At 41.7% G+C, this 18,018-nt stretch overlaps 1 protein-coding gene across 1 annotated transcript in view; it reads right to left on the minus strand.

Moving 5' to 3' along the window:
• DHX35 (DEAH-box helicase 35) overlaps positions 1-18,018 on the minus strand; it is a 61,885-nt gene that overhangs the window by 31,577 nt on the left and 12,290 nt on the right. Inside the window, exons 5-8 of the mRNA XM_036245035.1 lie at positions 13,264-13,368; positions 11,066-11,127; positions 10,177-10,246; positions 7,810-7,869 (exon numbers count right to left, since the gene is read on the minus strand). Of these exons, the coding sequence (XP_036100928.1) occupies positions 7,810-7,869; positions 10,177-10,246; positions 11,066-11,127; positions 13,264-13,368 (297 nt within the window). The remainder of the gene's footprint in view (positions 1-7,809; positions 7,870-10,176; positions 10,247-11,065; positions 11,128-13,263; positions 13,369-18,018) is intronic.

Here is an 18,018-nt window from a genome sequence, read left to right on the forward strand (position 1 = left end):
TAACTCATGGAAAAAACATAATACAAAAAAATAATGCAAAGCACAGAGTGGGCAACAGGAATTGGATACATATAATACAGACTATGGATTGCAAAACAGTTACTAAAAATCTCATTTTTATTATTGCAATTTTGAGGAATCACATTTCAATGACAGACTCTTTACTAAGGTTTGATCAAAATAATAATAATTAAATTTCAAAACTGTATTCACTGAAATATCTGAGTTAAATTGTAGTTGTGGTTTTATTTATCTTATCCTATCCCCTGTATTTTATTTAATCAAAGTTTAGTTCAAACGGTATGATTCAAGTAAAATACAGGCTAAAGCAGGATGATGTATATAATTCTAATCTGGAAAGCAAAGATCTGATCACACAAGGTTATCAATTTATAAAGGAAACTTGTACTTCTATGAACAGCAGGAGTTTCTGGTACCACAGTTACAGAGATGTATTTACTATAACCTTCCCAGTAGATTTTAGCTATTTCATGGTAGGGACAGTGTCTTCTCCATGTTATCTGCCCTACTGGAGTTCACGCGACACTTTGCATGGGGTAGGTCACCAATTAGATACTTCTCCGACACTCCCACAGCATCCCCTTAAGAGAATTGGCTCTTGGCAGTTCCTCCCAAATAGGTGGCCACATCCTCTTCAATAGCACTTGATCCCCAGACTGGCAGTCTACAGGGAGGCCTGGAAAGAGAGTTCTGGCCAACAACGGGGCAGGGAGACACGACTCAAGATCCCCTCTCAGGGAATGCGACCCAAGACACACAAAGAAGCTGAGCCCGAGAAGAGCTGAGTGACCAAACCTACTGGAGAGTGAGTGCTGGATGGGAAGCTGTTGTGCCAATAGCCAAGAGGCCATAGACACCCCACTGGTGGAGTGTGTCAATATCCAATTCTTAATTACCCTTCCTGTTCCCAACTATATTCCAGTTCCCCTGCGGTGTGGCTGGGCATGAGTGAGGCCTGGATGGGCATGAGACTTTATCCTCCTAGGAGACCTAACAATATGATCACAAGACCAGTCTTTTTCACTTCCCCCAGGTGTCTTTACTCAGCATGCCCATGCCTGGTTCTGGAATCTGGCATCCCAGGGGTGCACTGAGGAACTGCACCAAATACAAAATAAATGGGCTTGGAAGAGTGCTTCTAAAAGAGTCAACTGGAACCAAGACAGGTCATACTTAAAATGCAAAAAGTTAAAGACTAAGAGAGAATCTTAAAAGCAGCAAGAGAAAAGCAGTTAGTTACCAACAAGGGAACTCCCATAAGGCTGTCAGCTGGTTTCTCAAAAGAAACTTTGCAGGCCAGAAGGGAGTGGCAAGAAATATTCAGAGTGATGAAAAGCAAGGATCTAAAACCAAGATTACTCTATCCTACAAAGCTGTCATTTAGAATCGATGCACATATAAAGTTTCCCAGACAAAAAAAAGCTAAAGGAGTTCATCACCACCAAACCAGTATTATGTGAAATGCTGACAGGTCTTCTTGAAGAAGATAAAAAAATATGAACAGTAAAATGGCAATAAACACAATCTATTAACAACTGAATCTAAAACCAAAACAAGCAGAACAGAAACAGACTCATAGATACAGAGAACTTTTTATTGGTTGTCAGATGGGATGGGGAGTGGGGCATGGGCAAAAAGGTGAAGGGATTAAGAAGTACAAATTGGGCCCCGGCCAGTATGGCACAGCGGTTAGAGCAACAGCCCTCGCATTCCAGTCAGGGGCACACACCTCGGTTGCGGTTCATCCCCCATGTGGGAGACAACCAGTCGATGTGTTTCTCTCATGTTGATGTTTCTCTCTCCCTCCCTTCCACTCTATCTGATGATAAATAGAAAAAATATCCTCAGGTGAAGATTTAAAAAATTGGTTGTAAGACTGATGAACCTCAGAGGGAAGAGCCAGGAAGGGAGGGCCAGGAAGAGATAAACCAAAGAACTTCAATGCATAACCAATGGACACAGACAATAGTGTGGGGAAGGCAGGAGGGGGGCAGGAACAGGAAGGAGGGGGTCAGTGGGGGGAAAAAGGGGAGACATCTGTAATACTTTCAACAATAAAGATAAATTTCAAAAAAGGTCAACTGGATTTAACTACAAAATCTGGGACACTGCACATTAACCTCAAAGTTGTGTTTGAGAAGACTCAGCGCAGACATACATGCGCCTTGTGCCAACAAAAGAACCACACTGTGCTGTGAAGATCCATGTGGCACCATTCTTCACTTTCTTTAGGGAAAATCCCCTTTGAGTAACTTCAGCCTTCCTGTGACGTACAGTGCACAGGCACACTGGAAGGGACCCACAAACAAGTGAGAAGAGACACCCCCGATGCCCCAAGTGAATAATCCAGGAGGGTGGGTGTGCAAAGAACCAATAACACAAACCGAGGCAGACTAACTAAATGACCAGAAAAGAGCTGCAAGTTACAACTGGAGAGAATGAAAGGTCAACGACTGGCTCTCAGGGAAGGCAGCATGAGGTGGCATTCTCCCTTGGTTAAGCCTTAAGAGATGGCCAGGCTGAGGTGGCATTCTCCCTTGGTTAAGCCTTAAGAGATGGCCAGGAAGGAGCAGAGACACCCCTTCCCAGGATGAGACTCCTAGGGAAGGCAGCATGAGGTGGCATTCTCCCTTGGTTAAGCCTTAAGAGGTGGCCAGGAAGGAGCAGAGACACCCCTTCCCAGGATGAGACTCCTAGAGAAGGCAGCATGAGGTGGCATTCTCCCTTGGTTAAGCCTTAAGAGATGGCCAGGAAGGAGCAGAGACACCCCTTCCCAGGATGAGACTCCTAGGGAAGGCAGCATGAGGTGGCATTCTCCCTTGGTTAAGCCTTAAGAGATGGCCAGGAAGGAGCAGAGACACCCATTCCCAGGATGAGAGCAGAGTACAAACTACACTGTAAAGGGGCCCCTGACAGAGGACAGAATCCAAGGTGTAGGGCAGGCCAGCCTCGGCTCTGAGTTAGCTCTCTTGCCTACAAAATGAACAAACTGCTATCTACCCTGCAAGCCTGTTGTATGGTTCAAATAAAGTGTGACTTATAATGAGTACACAGTAAGTGACTGTGTTATCACTTGAAAGGGGCCCAAACGTCATGCTGCACAGACACCTTATTAGATGGGCAAGACAAAGGCAGTGAGGATGGGCACATTATCAGACCTGTACTCTGGATGCCTGACTCTGGTGGTCACTTTGGAGAAAGGCAGGTGTGATAACAGACTAATTAAGGGAGGCACTGCAACAGCTCCCAGGAGGGATGAAAGCGTGAACTCGGGCAGGGCGGTGTGAAAGCAAAGCATTCCGGAGGTTATGACTGATGGGACCCGGCAATCAGGGAGCATGAGCAAACGCCCAGGCAAGCTGGGGAGGATGGAATTACTTCTTACTCAATCAGGTCCCCAAGCAATGGATGTCCTGAGCCTGGATGATTACGACAACGAGAAAGGGACTGCCACCGAGAAGCCGAGCGTCCCAGGCTGGTAGGAGACACAGGTCTGAGTTTTGGTGGTCTGGCAGCTCAGGCTGCAGCACAAGAGCACAGTCAAGTTCACCTCAAATCAAGCACAAAGGAGGTGGGCGGCCTGAAGGAGGAAGGGCAGCCAGCAAAGCAGCCTGGGGGAAGCCATCAGGAAGGCAGGAGAAAGGGGAGACCTCACTGGGGGCTCCAGAAGCTGCCGGTGGAGGAAGATTTTAGAAAGGGCTTGACAAACAGGCTTTTTGGACCAAAAAGGCAAGCAGAACAGGGAGGAAGCTGATACCTTAATGTTGTTGGAGTGGACGGCTAACCCCTAGCTGCTCAGGAATATGTGTATTGAAGAGTAAAGATGGGAAGTTACTCTTTCAAGAAATAAAATTCAGCATTAACTGAGAAGGCACTACATCTTAATCCTTAAGATCCTGGTCTTTTATCTTTACTTGGAAATATAAAATACACACACAAAATTATAGGATAAAAGCAAATAAACAGAGTTACACGTTTTGAGGCTGAATGAAGAAACAGGAAGAGTGAAATGGGTTCAATGGACTTGGAAAAGGAGAGAATTTGAGTCAGGATCAAAAGAGGTGGGGTCACACTGACACGGACACATGGTAAGAAACATAACATGGCATGAAGGAAGGAGAGCCTATGAGATGGACGTAAATGATGTGGACACCTGCCAGGCTGTCTTCCCTAATGCACAGGAGTGGGCTTCCAGCAGCCATGTCCACACAAGTCCACCCCAGGCTAACAGGTCTTGACCCACGCAGATTGGTCCCATGTGGGTATCTGACCCCAGCTGACCCAATCCAGGAATCTGGAAAGGGAAACTAGCTTCTTCCCAAGTATTTGGACTTGTGACAAAGAACTGTGGGAGTTGTCAGCAATCCTATTTTCTGCCACGTGCATAGACGCAAATAAAAGAAAAACAATAACATGTGATACAATGGTCAATAAATACTTCGTAATTATACCTGGTCATGTTTTCTGTAATTGCTTGCTTAATTAGGCTGCTAACAAAGCAGCTAAATCAATCAAGGCAACTATGTGACAAGCCATCACACTCTGCTTGCCTCTGCCTCCCAGCCGCTGTCACTGTGTTTTCTTCACCTGCTTGCGGAGCCACCTGGGGCCCTGAGCAAAGCCAGAGCAGGTGGCATCATCTATCCCTCCAGACAGTGGGGCTTGGAATTCATGTCAACCACAGATCCAGTAGCTAGGGGACCAAGGATGAGTTCTGGCACCCCTGGACCTCTCAGTTAAATGCTACCTGAGCCCCACCCTTCCCTGTTCCCACGCCCACTCCTACTCTTTCTCCCTCGCCCTCCTTAGCTCGCTCCATTCCTCCTCCTCACTCTCTCTCACATGGGAGTTCATAAACCAGGCCCCACATGCACCCACTCACCCACCCACACCCTCACTCCCACAGAACTGACTCTCCCCCCAGGTCCTCCTCTCTCACACACAGACTTCACCTTCCTCGCAACACTGAGTGAGGAAGAGGAGGGGTGTATGGCCCTAGCCCATTAAAGGCCCAGCAGAACAATGCTGGGGTCCCAGCATGCCCACATCACAGCATGCCCAGGGCATGGCAAATCTCCTACACTCACTCCACTTTCCCACTTAAACAAATTACTTTCAGAAAGTCCATCTACATAAACTACTGTAGGAAGAACTGAAAAGAGCCATTTTAAAAATCTATCACTCCAAAAGACTATGAAAGGCAATTATGAGCAATAAATATTATTTAACGGTTATTCTAAGAAAAGTCTTGGATGTTAGTTTTCAAACAATAAAAACTGCTGGGAATGCTTATTAAAAAGGGGAGGTAACGAAGGTAAGACATAAAATAGATGTTTTGTGCAACTTATCCATGGAGGAGGTAACGAAAGGAGAGTCAGGTATGGTCCTCAGAATAGCATTCCAACAGGTATCGTGGGTGAAGGTCATGAGAATTCATTAAAGAGGGCAACCAAGGAGCTTTGACCCAGAAGTCGTCATGAGACAACAGCCTGTGAGAAGGTCCACACACGTTCTGGGCACACATGCAGACACCTCTCTCAGCTATGCTGAGTTTTTTCTCTCTCCAAGCTGTTTGGATCCTGAACCCAGAGAGACACCAGCAGCCAGAAGCCAGGCCCTTTCCATGTCTCAGCTGGATTATAAACTGGCCTATAGACTGCTATTTCCACATCTCTCTTATCTCTTCCACACAGCACCAAAGTGATCTTTCTAGAACCCAAATATAATCAAGTCACATATTCACACCCTCCCAGGGCTTCTGCCCAGGTGTTAAATGGAGTTCTTCCTCCTTTGGTTGACTTATAAGGCCCTCCAGCATCTGACCCCTTCCAACCCTTCCTTTTTTTTTTTTTTTTTTTAATGAGTTATGTGTCCTGCTATCTTAGTTCAGTACTTGGGGTGTGCAAATTAAATTCAAATAGAGAGATTAACAAGAGAAAAAATAGATTTTAGTCATGTATGTATAGGAGTTCATAAAAGAGATATGACTCAAAGGGGCTTGTTACTACCTTCGTGGGGGGAAGGGGAGAAGGGCACCTGTGGGAAACAAATGCCTGCTCAGGAGAGGGGAGAATGGGCACTTAGAACAGATGGGGGATACAAGAGTTGATTTTCAGTGTCGTGATGACCCGATCTCCAAGGAGGTTTAGAGTTGCTCCCAAGGAGGGGATTTATGACAACTGAGTTGTTTTGTTTTGTTTCTTCAAATTATAAGAGAAAATGTATTTAGAAGGTTACAGAGGTGACAGAAGTGAGCCAGCTGGGCTGTGTGGCTCAGGAAACAAACTGCAGAAGCAGAAGGGCCCTTGGGGCTTAGGAGCGGGAAAGGCAAAGGTAACGCACCTGGTCGGGGAAGAAGACAGGGAATGGGGAAAGAGGAGCTGAACACCACTTTGGAGTTAATTTTGAAAGACCTGACTTTATTTTATTTTTTTATGTTGAAACTATTTTTTCTTTATTGTAGCAAGTATTACAGATGTTCCTCCTTTTTTTCCCCTATTAACACCCTCTTCCCCACTCCCCCATCTTCACCACTCTACTGTCTGTGTCCACTGGTTATGCGTATATGCATAGAAGTTCTTTGGTTTATGCCCCCCCCACCCCCCAACCTTTCCATTTTAATCTCCCATTGCCTCCCATTCAACCTGCAGCACCTACGTTATGCCAGACACTACTGAAGACAAAGTTCCAACCTCCAGGGAGCTTACTTTTCATGATGGGAGACACACGATAAACAAACACTTGGACATACACATAATGTTAGGTAGTGATAAGTGCTAAACAGAAAAAAGCAGCAGAGTAAGAAGATGGACAGCAACAGTAGCACTACTCTAGACAGAGTGGTCAGGAAAGGCCTCTCTAAGAGGATAATACCTGATCAAGACTGGAATGAAATGAGGGTGGAGCCATGAGAACATCTGAGGGAAGAAGAGTCTAGAAAGAGGGTCCCTCCCAGAGCAGAGCATGCTTGTGTTTTTCGGAGAAACAGCAAGGGGACCGGTGGGCTAAAGTGCAGAGAAACTGGAGAGAGTGTAAGTCCGAGGCAGATCACCCGGTGCCAGGCCCTACAGGCAACACTCCCGCTTTACACTGACCCCAGCCCATGCACACATGGCTGCTCAGGATGCCCTCCCCACCCTGACCACATGACAAACTTCTGCGCATCGTTCAAACCCAACTGGGATGTAGCTCCTCTGGGAAAGCTTCTGGACACCTGAAGCCAGCGGAGTTAGGAACTCCCTCCCGGGCTGTCCCGGCACCTTGAACATAATGAACTGTAAACACCTATTTATTTTATATATACATATGACAAATGGTGAGAATTACCTGTTGAGCTGAACTGCTATTTGAACTAAAATATTAGCTAAGAGAGAATAATATAAACTTAGCCATAAAAAATATAACACGGAAATTATTCTATGTACGGGAAAACTTCAATTGTACAAAAATTCTAAATATAAATGCTATAGCCATAAATAAATGCAAGAAATACAGCCTCGTACTAAAAAAAAAAGTAATAAAAAGAAGGTGCCTGTGAGAGTAGACACACAGTATGTAGAGAAACTAGACAAGTAGGTATTATGAACTCAATTAATTACAGGTTAATTTCCACCCACAGGCTAAAAAGGAGTATGCTCCGATCCTATGGAATCTGGGTCATCAGATGCCCCATAAAGAAGGTAGGCCATTCCGCCAAAGATAAGCTCTTGCTAGAGGTAACTTCCCACAGACATGGCCAGCAATTTCAGTGTTTCTGGGGGGCAAGGGAGAGAGGGGCAATGTTCTTACCTCTGCATCCAGAGTGGCTGACGCCACAATCAATCGAAGATCCCCTCGCTTTTTCTGAATCTAAAAAAGAAGGCATCATGAAACAGTCACTGTAAAATTTATGGACAAAATTTGATATCTAAAATAATTTAGTATGTGTATTTTTGGGGTGAGGAGGATATTATAGATGAAACAAGACCGACCACAAGTTGATAATTATTAAAATCATAGGTCAAAATAGGGGTTAATCGTTCTATTCTTTCCAACTGTATAAATGTATAAAATTTTCCAAAATAAAGAGTTAAAAATATTTTATACAAAATATAAAGGAGCTTTAAGACCTGAATTTGAATTTACTAAAAGTAAAACCATTTTTCCTGACACCTGTCTCTGGATAGTCAGAATCTACGTATACAGGGTGGGGCAAAGGTAGGTTTATAGTCGTTCGTATGGCAAATAATACAATAATTAATAAATAATAATATAAGAATAAACTCTGTGTTTCAAATACTCACAAATGTAAATCTACTTTTGCCTCACCCTATATACAAAATACAAAAAAGTACTTTATTTAGCCTGGCCGGTGTGGCTCAGTGGTTGAGCATCGACCCATGCACCAAGAGGTCGCCAGTTCGATTCCCAGTCAGGGCACATGCCCAGGCTGTGGGCCAAATCCCCAGTGAGGAGCATGCAGGAGGTAGCCAATCGATGTTTCTATCTCTCTCTCCCTCTCCTTTCTTCTCTCTCTAAAATCAATAAAGAAAAAAAGAAGTGCTTTAAAAGCAAACAAATACTAAATGATAGCACCAAGACAGAAATATGGATAAAAGACATTAACAGTTATCAGAAGAAACAGATGATCAACAGGCATAAGAGAAATGGTCAAATAAACTATAGCAAATATATATAATGACAGTGAGATTATTTTTTCAACTATCACATTGGCAAGGATCTACTTTTTCAAGTTAATGTTTAGTGTTGGCAAAGATTCAGTAAAATAAGCTCTCTTATTATACTGTTCCTAAGAAGGTAATATAGGATAAGTCCTCATAAATATCAAAAAGTTTATAGCTTTGGCCAAGGAATAAGATAATAATCAAAATAACAATAGCAGCTAACAAATACTAAGTTCCATACCATTCCAGGATCCCCGAGTACAGCTGTATAGTATATCCACTGTACAAAGATGCCTGTCTAAGGAGGCTGGGGCATCTGAAATCCAGCCCACCCTCCCCTCACCTAGCTGGGAACATCCTCCTAGTGGGGGCATCTTCTTCTAATTTGCACAAAGGTACCTCATAGTCTATTTGTGACCCTGTGCCAGGTGCCCTCCTAAGAATTTTACGCTGTCTACTTAAGCCCCACAACAAATCATGATACAGAGCAGCTCTGTGCGAAAGGACTCTTCAGGAAGGAGAGCTTCTGTCCCATGCAGTAGCCACTCGGCACATGTGCCTGCAGAGCCCTTGAAATAGAGCCAGTGTGACTGAGGTACTGAATTTTTTATTTTATTCTACTTTGGCCAATTTAAATCCAAGGCGGTTAGTGGCTACCATATAGAAAAGTGCGCCAGCACACATACAGACCCTTCTGTTATCCTTATGTTAGAGATGAGTAAACTCAGCTGTCAGAATTTGAACCTGGGCCATCTGACCCCGAATCAATTATCTTAATCTCTCTGCTCCACCACCTCTTTCTAGACTCCTGTAACTGGGAATTTATCCAAAGAAAACAATCAGAAAATACAAGAAAAACAATTAGGAAGTTGGGAGAGATGGTGGTAAGGTTGAAACAAGATTGTCCACAAGTTTAATTATTGAAGCCAGATGATGAGCCCGTGGGGGTCATTAAACCTTCTCTTTACTCTGGGGTATGTTTGACACTTTCTATAGTAAAAAATTAAAAAACAGAAAAGGAATGAAACAGATTTATTACAGCAGTGCTCACTGCGACATTATTTAAAATACTTCAAATCTGGAAGCATATAAGTGCCTAACAGTAAGGGAAAAATCAAATACTTTATGGTAGAGACATGATTAAACAGCCATCAACAATAACATCTTCAAAGAATACTAATGACATTATGATGTAATGATCTTGATGTAATGTTAAGAGAAATACACAAGATACAAATTAGCATATACAAGCCATTCCCTACTACGCCAAAACAGATGCATGTATACACACACACAAACAGAAAAAAGAAAAGAAAACATACCAACATTCCACCAGTGATTTTTCTCTGAACGGGTAGGACTAGGATTATGGATGATGATTTAAAGGTTTTTTCCTTCATATTTGGTTGGATTTTCCAAATTGCTACAATTATTTTCCTAATCAGGCAACAAAACAAAAACATAAAACAGAAGTCTGGCAGCAAAGTCATACCTTTTTCAGCAAGCCAATGGCAATGTCTGTATACAAGGTCCTCTCATGGGCTTCATCCAGCATGATGGCACTGAGAATCAAAAGGAATATCTCTATAAACATCCAGACAACCCTCAGCCCCCACATGACCCCATCCAGATCATCCAAGGGGTGTCTGGGTATTTAGCCCTCATGCAATCACCTCGCATCAAAATAAAGCCTCCAGGAGGTAACTCTTAAGCTAATAAGAATGGTGACATCAACATATCCTGGTGAAGAACATGGTGTATTTATTGCTATCTTTAAAGAGTTTTACCACCCACACTGGATTCCAATAGGATCTAACATCTGATTTTAAATTACAATATAACATACAACCTCACAGAGCACATAACAATTGGAACAGGTCAACCACTTAAAGATTAAACTGCAGAAAATAACACAAAAAGGCATGTGATCCAGCTGTGTTCCGTGTGTAACAAATTGAGTCAAATGTGATATCCTTTCCCAGAATACTAGAGCTTGGTGGGACCATTTTAATACCTTGAATGATAATCAAAGACATACAAGGGAGGAGGGAAGTGTAGTTACTGAGTATTACATTCAACAAAATGCTGCCCAGTTCTGTGCTGCAACTCTGCAGTCCCCATCAATCCTGGGATGTAACCGAGGCAAGATAAAAAGGACAAGTCCACAGACTGTTCAAATAATATCAGGGATTTCAATTTTCCCTTTCTGACTGTGTGTAAATTCTGAGCAGAACATCAACGGTCTAAACAGCCAAGGTAAAGACAAAGCTTTAGGGCAGCTGAACACAGATGTGAACCTTCAGTATGAACACAACTGCTTTTCAACCTCCTTGTGTACTTTTGAAACTTTAGGAAAGTTACCATAGGAAAAAGACATTTACCTATATTTTGTTAACAAAGGATCAACCATCATTTCCCTGACCAACATTCCATCAGTCAGAAACTATAAAACAAAAACACAAAAATTTTAGAAAGAATTCATTTACACTGTATATTAATGATTTTTCCTAAAAAGTTTAAGTACAACCGAACAACCTCCTTATCAGCAAGTGTACAAGACAATTCCCACAAAGCACAATGAGGAAATGCCCCAACATTTCAGTTATTAAGCAATGGAGCTGCTCATAAACAAGACTTCAAACATGAGTTTGCATTCTTTCAGCCGAATTTCACCTGCATTTACTCTGTGAACATCAGCTGAGCCTCACTTCCTCCAGGCCGGCACCAACGGTCCTGCTGACAGGCGGTAAAGACAAACCTGTGTCTGCCGAAGGGAATGGCACCGGTATGAAATAACTGTTCTTAAAACTATGGACTTGCAGCTCTCTTGAGGTGACTAACTTCAACTTCAACTGATCTTATTTTAGGGAGGCTGGAAGTGACTGTGGTTAAGAACACAGGCTATGGTGTCAGACTGCTGGGAGTTCAGGTCTTGGCTCTACCTCTTACTAGCTGTGTGAACCTCGGGCAAGTTACTTACCCTCTCTGAGCCTGATTCCTCATTTGTAAAATAGAAATTTTTTTTTAAAAAGTATCTACTTCAGAGGGTTATTGTGGGAATTAAATGAAATAGCACACATAAAGTGTTTAGCACAGGACCCAGTACATAGTGTTCAAGAATGTCAGCTAGCCCTGGCCGGTTTGGCTTAGCAGTTAGAGAGTTGGACTGAAGAGTTGTGAGTTTGATTCCTGGTCAAGGGCACAAACCTGGGTTGCAGGTTCGATCCCTGGCCCTTGTTGGGTCGTTTGAGAGGCAACCAATCGATGTGTCTCTCTCACATGGATGTTTCTCTCTCTCTCTTCCTCTCTCCCTCCCCTCTTTCCACTCTATCTAAAAATCAATGGAAACATCCTTGGGTGAGGATTTAAAAATAATAATAATAAAATAAAAATAAAAAGATAATTTTAAAAATGTCACCTATTATCATTTAAGATTAATGAATGTTTATAAAATGCTTTAGAAATATGCAGCAAGAATGAGATATTGTTACTCTCATCCAAAACAGTTCAGCACTTTGACAAGGCTAAAACCTCCCTCACATGCTGTATGTTAGTGTTTTTACTTTTTGTCTATAAGAGCAGGATGCATTCCCACGTTTTTCTTGGAACTGGTACCAGCTGCCACACAGACACACTGGAGTGAAACTGAGAGCCTGCCACCAATGACAGTCCACCAGTTAAGAAATGAATGCCCTGAAATCATGACCAAATGGAATACAAAAGCTTTTCATGAAAGATTTGAAAACAATCATTCAGTTATATAATCCACTGAAATTTATCTAAAAATTAGACAGTTTAAATATATTCAGTGGTACAGAAGAATATTCCCTTTACCTAGTAAAATGAATGTAAAGGTAACAAAATACAGAAGTTTGACAAACAAGGTCCATATTTTTTACAAACCACTACAATGTTCATTTAGCTCATCTGATTATTTCAAATTTTCCTCTGTTCCAAATTGAGAGGTTAACTGAGATTCTAATAACCCATTTTCACTTCATCAGAGCATTTTCATTCATGGTTTTAGAGTACTATTTGATTAGTCTTTGATTCCAGCATAGTGGTACCTAGTAGACACTCTGTTGAGGTGACTGTATGCAATTACTATTGATACTAATTATTTTAATGTTGGCAAGTAGGTCAAAGAACACAGATACAAAATCCATTATCATGTAAAAATTAGAAAGTTCTAACTAGTAAAACTAAATTCGTTACTTTATCAATTTATACTACCTTGCCCCTGTTTTTAGACCTTATTTATAGGCAAGTTTCTATATTTAGACAGCTATGTGAATTGGTGGAAAACAATAAAACACACACAAGGAAGGACAGCTTTGAGTCCTGGTACTATCACTGACAGGCACATAACATGAGGCAAGTAATTCAACCTCCCAGGTCCTCAACCTCCCCATCTGTAGAAAAAAGGTTCCTTCAGGACTAAGACTAAATTCCCGGCAGACTAAATTCCCAGAGGGCGATGGTATCGGTGTCCCATCAGCAGTCACACTGCATGTTTTCAATTCCCCCCAAATAATCGTCTCCCTTATTCACAACAGAACAAGCAGCTTGAGTACCTCACCTTAATTCTTGTAGCCAGCGGGTCAGTGCAGTCATCAAAGCGGATGCAGTAGCCCACCTCGTGGCCCAGCACTGCACCCCTCTCATCAGCTACTCTCCCTGCAACCTTTGGGAAGAAAGATCATGCTGAAAATAGAGACATAGCAATTACTGCACAGAGCACACATCACAGAAAATCTAAAGGTCACTTATTTTTAAACAATACGTGAACACAGGAGAAAATGAAAAGTAAAAGGGCAGGTTATTAGAGAACAAGTGTGATAACCTTTGTGATTTATTAACTTTATATATCTCACCTCACTCTTCAATCAACTTGAGGCAAATTATAAGAACATATGCAATAAAAACAGAATCACATAAAGATGTTACAGGATCAGGATCAAAGAAATGACAGATGAAATTCAAAAGATCAAGGACAGTGAGAAAAATTTAAAAACATAGATATGGTCCTGGCCGGTTTGGCTCAGCGGTTAGAGCGTCGGCCTGCGGTCCGGGGAGACCCAGGTTCGGTTCCAGCTAAGGGCATGTACCTCGGTTGCAGTTTGTCCCTGGCCTTGGTTGGGCTGTGCGGGTGACAGCCACTCGATGTGTCCCTTTCACGTTGATGTTTCTCTCTCTCTCTCCCTCCCACTCCATCTGAACAAAATATGAAAAAATGTCCTCGGGTGAGGATTAAAAAAAAAAAAAAAGATATGCCAAAGTTATTTAAATTGAGCTACAAATTCAGCTCTAAATTTTCTGGTGGTCAAGCAAAAAAGGAAGCAGAAGAAATGACAAGATTCACTCTGTTCCTAAAGCCTTCTTTATTCTTTCATACACCAACTAGGCATAAATTTTCATGTCTTCATACCTTGAAATAAAGCACCTTCCACTGGACCATGAAGGCAGTGGAACAGGAATGATCAAATTCATTACTGGGCCAAATTCATTTTCTTTTGAGGGGCAAAAAGAATAATGTTTCCAGAGCAAGATAATCTAAAACAATGCGCAACAGTGTCCCAGCTACCAAAACCATTAAAAGAGGAAATAAAGACAAGAATACAGATTAAAAAGGAAAAAAGGCAGATGAACTGATGAGAAGATTAACCAAGGATCCAAGTTAACATAATACAGTGAAACTAGAAAACAAAGCGTATAATATATTATGAAGAACATAAATTATTTGTAGATTTTTCATCTACCAATATATGACAAATAAAAGGTGAATGTGAGAAACAAAAAAAGACTCCAACAGCAAGATCTCCTACCTCCCCAAGGACAGTCAAAGATTATTAACTTAATAGAAAATAACTGAAATAATGAATAAAAAAGTGGAAGAAAAATAATGCTTATAATTTTGTTTAAAAGAAAATAAAGAGTGGAACATTCATTGTATCAATTACCGAACTGAAAAGAACCAAAGGGAAGCAGTATTATAGAGGTTTCCTGGGGACCTGGCACACCCACCCAACGTGAGGCCACTTGCCCATGAAGTCCCTGAGTCCTGGGTTTGGAATGGGGGCAGGCACAGGTGTCCTGAAGCAGTTTACTGCTACAGCCATTGGGCCACAGCAGCCTCAGGCTTGGGAGCCCAGTCTCACTGCACACAGCTCCCCAAGCCAAGAACACCAGTGTTTAAGAAACTGAAGAGCAGATGAAGATCAGAAGTGGCTCTGCCTAGCGACTTGAAATTACAGATCTGGTAGGCCAAAACAGAATCAATCTTCCAGCAGCTGACCTACACCGCAGTCTTTCAAAACATCTTATGAAACCAGAAATTCATCCTACACTGCCCTACCTCTGCAGGTTATATTTCCTGATAACCAGTATTTCACCAGGGCAGTTTTGTTATTGTTATTGTTTCAATTTCAACCCTACAATTACATAATAAATCTCAGAAAATAGCACAAATAGAGAATGTGTGCACAGAAATACTAGGAGTTGATGGGGAAAACAGGCATATAAGAATGAGTATAAATGAACCAACCCTCTCCAAAAAAAAATTTATTTTGAAACTTTTATTTCTTTTTACTGATTTGAGAGAGAGAAACATCGATTTGTTGTTCCACTTAGCTATACATTCATTGGTTGATTCCTATGTACTCTGACCGGAGCTCGAACCCGCAAGCCTGGCATACTGGGAGCAATGCTCTAACTTACTGAGCTACCTGGCCTGGGCCTCGAACTCGTTTTTGTTTTTAAATCCTCACCCAAGGATATTTTTCCATTTATCTCAGATAGAGTGGGAGGGTGAAGGAGGGAGGAGAGGGGGAGAGAGAAACATTGACACGAGAGTGACTCATCGACTCTGCCTCCCACAGGACCCCAACCAGGGCTGAGGACTGAGGACGAACTGCAATCAAGGTACGTGCCCTTGACTGGAATGGAACCCGTGACTCTTTGGTCCGCAGGCCAACATTCTAACCACTGAGCCAAACCAGCCAGGGCTCTCAGGCTCTTTTTTAAAAAATTGATTTATGACCACACAACTTGATATTTGAAAGGTCATAATATATTGGCTTTTTAATAGATTGTTACCTCTATTAAGTTCTACTCCCAAAAGCCTCATCAATTTGACAGGATAAATATTATCTTTTTGACAAAAACAAATAAATATAGGGAAAGGGAGGTAAAAAGAAAAACCAATCACTGAGCACCTACTACCTGCAAGTACTGTGCCCCAAGCTTTCAGAAATTGTCCTCATTAAAGATGCATACGGCCCATGAGATGGGCAAGATACCCTCCTTTTCACAAAGAGGGAAAGTGAAATAAGAATCACAGCTCAGGCAGGGCCTAGCCTTGAAGGCAGACCCAGACCATCTGAGCCCAGTGAACATAATACTCAATAGTAACTGCCTCTCACAGAGATCAAGCAACTGCTTATGCAATCTGTTTGTTCTAGGCTCTGAGATTGTTTTCAGATTTCAATCTGCACACAAAGTACTTTTGAGATTTAGCCTTTCAAACCTGACAGCTCAATTAACGTTACATGGTTAATTTATACACGTTTGGTTCTTTACAGGGAAAGCATGCAGTTTCATGTAAATTATCAACGGCTACAAATTTGGAGCTAAAATGCAAACTGATTAGGCCCTGGGATTCCAAACCACAAATAGGAAAATTTTAAGTAATTCAGTCATCTCTTGTGATATAAAAGGTTAAGTAGTTTCCAAACTGTTATTTCCATTTTCACACACACACAAGACTTTGAAAATATTTATCAATAATGTCTAACTTGAAGACAATTAGAAAATGAACTTCAGGGAAAAGGCATTACAAAATAATTAAAACTCAGCACACAGCAAAAATAATTCAAGGAAACAGAATTATGTCTCATCCAGGTAAAGATGGCACTCTCTCAGAGCTGATTTAAAACAACAAAAGAAATAAAACATATTATCAATGAAAACCTCCATCTTCAATGAACGAAGGAAACCACCAAGGGCCCGAATGAATTAGGAAGGAGCGCTGCCAAATACTGTGAGGTATGAATCCGAAGAGAAGCCCTAGCCTCCTCGCAGGCTGCCGGCTCCCTTAAAGTGTTACCACCCTAAAGGGCAGGGTGGACAATCCTTCTATTAGGAAGACAGAAGCGGCAGTGTGTTCAGGCCCTGAAGACATAGGAAATGTCTCAGTGGGGGACCCATTTTGACAGCAAAGAATCACAAGGGAGAGGAGTTGAGGGAGAGGCAGGCAATCAGGAGCAAGCAGCAAATCCCAAATCAGAGCGCCCAGAGAATTTCATCTTCAGCCATTACAGACCTTTTAAATCACTAAGAAGTGTACTGCCCGATACTCATCCTCATACTCCAGCAAAGGAGGATAACACACTTGGTGAGAGGTCATTATTATCCAGACCAGTACAACCTCACAATTCTGCAGCCATTAAAAGTACTAATACAAACCCAATGCATTAAAGCCAAGGAAGAAAGAAGGAAAGGAATACAAGTAAAAAAAAAAAAAGTTTAAAAATAAACTTTAGAAGTATTACTCAAAAAAAACAAAAAAAACCCAGAAGTAGAATTCAGCCAAAGAAATCCACTTTCAAAAAAAATCACAAGCTTAAGCTAAAAACAGCTTAAGGAACACATGCAAAGTCAAAAAAGAGTCAAAGAGAAACAAGGTCTCAAATATCCAGACCAGAAGCCAGACTGAAGACATGAGACACGCTAGAAAGGCTTTCCCCAAATTTGAGAACAATCTCTAAAATTTATGCAGTGCTATAAAAATACCAGTTATGAAATTAAAAGAAACTTTTCCACAGTGTCAATAATAAAAAGCAAACCTGAATCCACCATGCTGTAGTAATACTGAAATATTGCTCTACTCTCTCTATAGGAAAATACTGTGATAGAAAATCACTGTCATGGAAAAGCAGCCAAAAATTGCCTAAAAATTTTACAGAAATGTGTCAGGCAGTTAATTAAAAAAAGTACTGTTATTTTTCTCAACTTCTAAGAAATATTTGTGGCATTATCTGCTTTTTAAAATTATAATACCTTCTCCCATTCTAAATATTCACTTCTCTATCTATAAAGAAAAAAAATATTCAAAGAAATAATTATGAGACCGCCCGGCTGGTGTGGCTCAGTGGTTGAGCAATGCACCAAGAGGTCACCAGGTTCAATTCCCGGTCAGGGCACATGCCCAGTTGGGGGCTTGATCCCCAGTGTGGGGCATGCAGGAAGCAGCGCTGATTGATGTTTTCTCTCATCAATGTTTCTGTCTCTCTCCCTCGTTCTCCCTTCCTCTCTCTCAAAAAATCAATAAAAACAT

The sequence above is a fragment of the Molossus molossus genome, unplaced genomic scaffold, assembly GCF_014108415.1.
Source record: "Molossus molossus isolate mMolMol1 unplaced genomic scaffold, mMolMol1.p scaffold_m16_p_6, whole genome shotgun sequence".
NCBI lineage: Eukaryota > Metazoa > Chordata > Mammalia > Chiroptera > Molossidae > Molossus > Molossus molossus.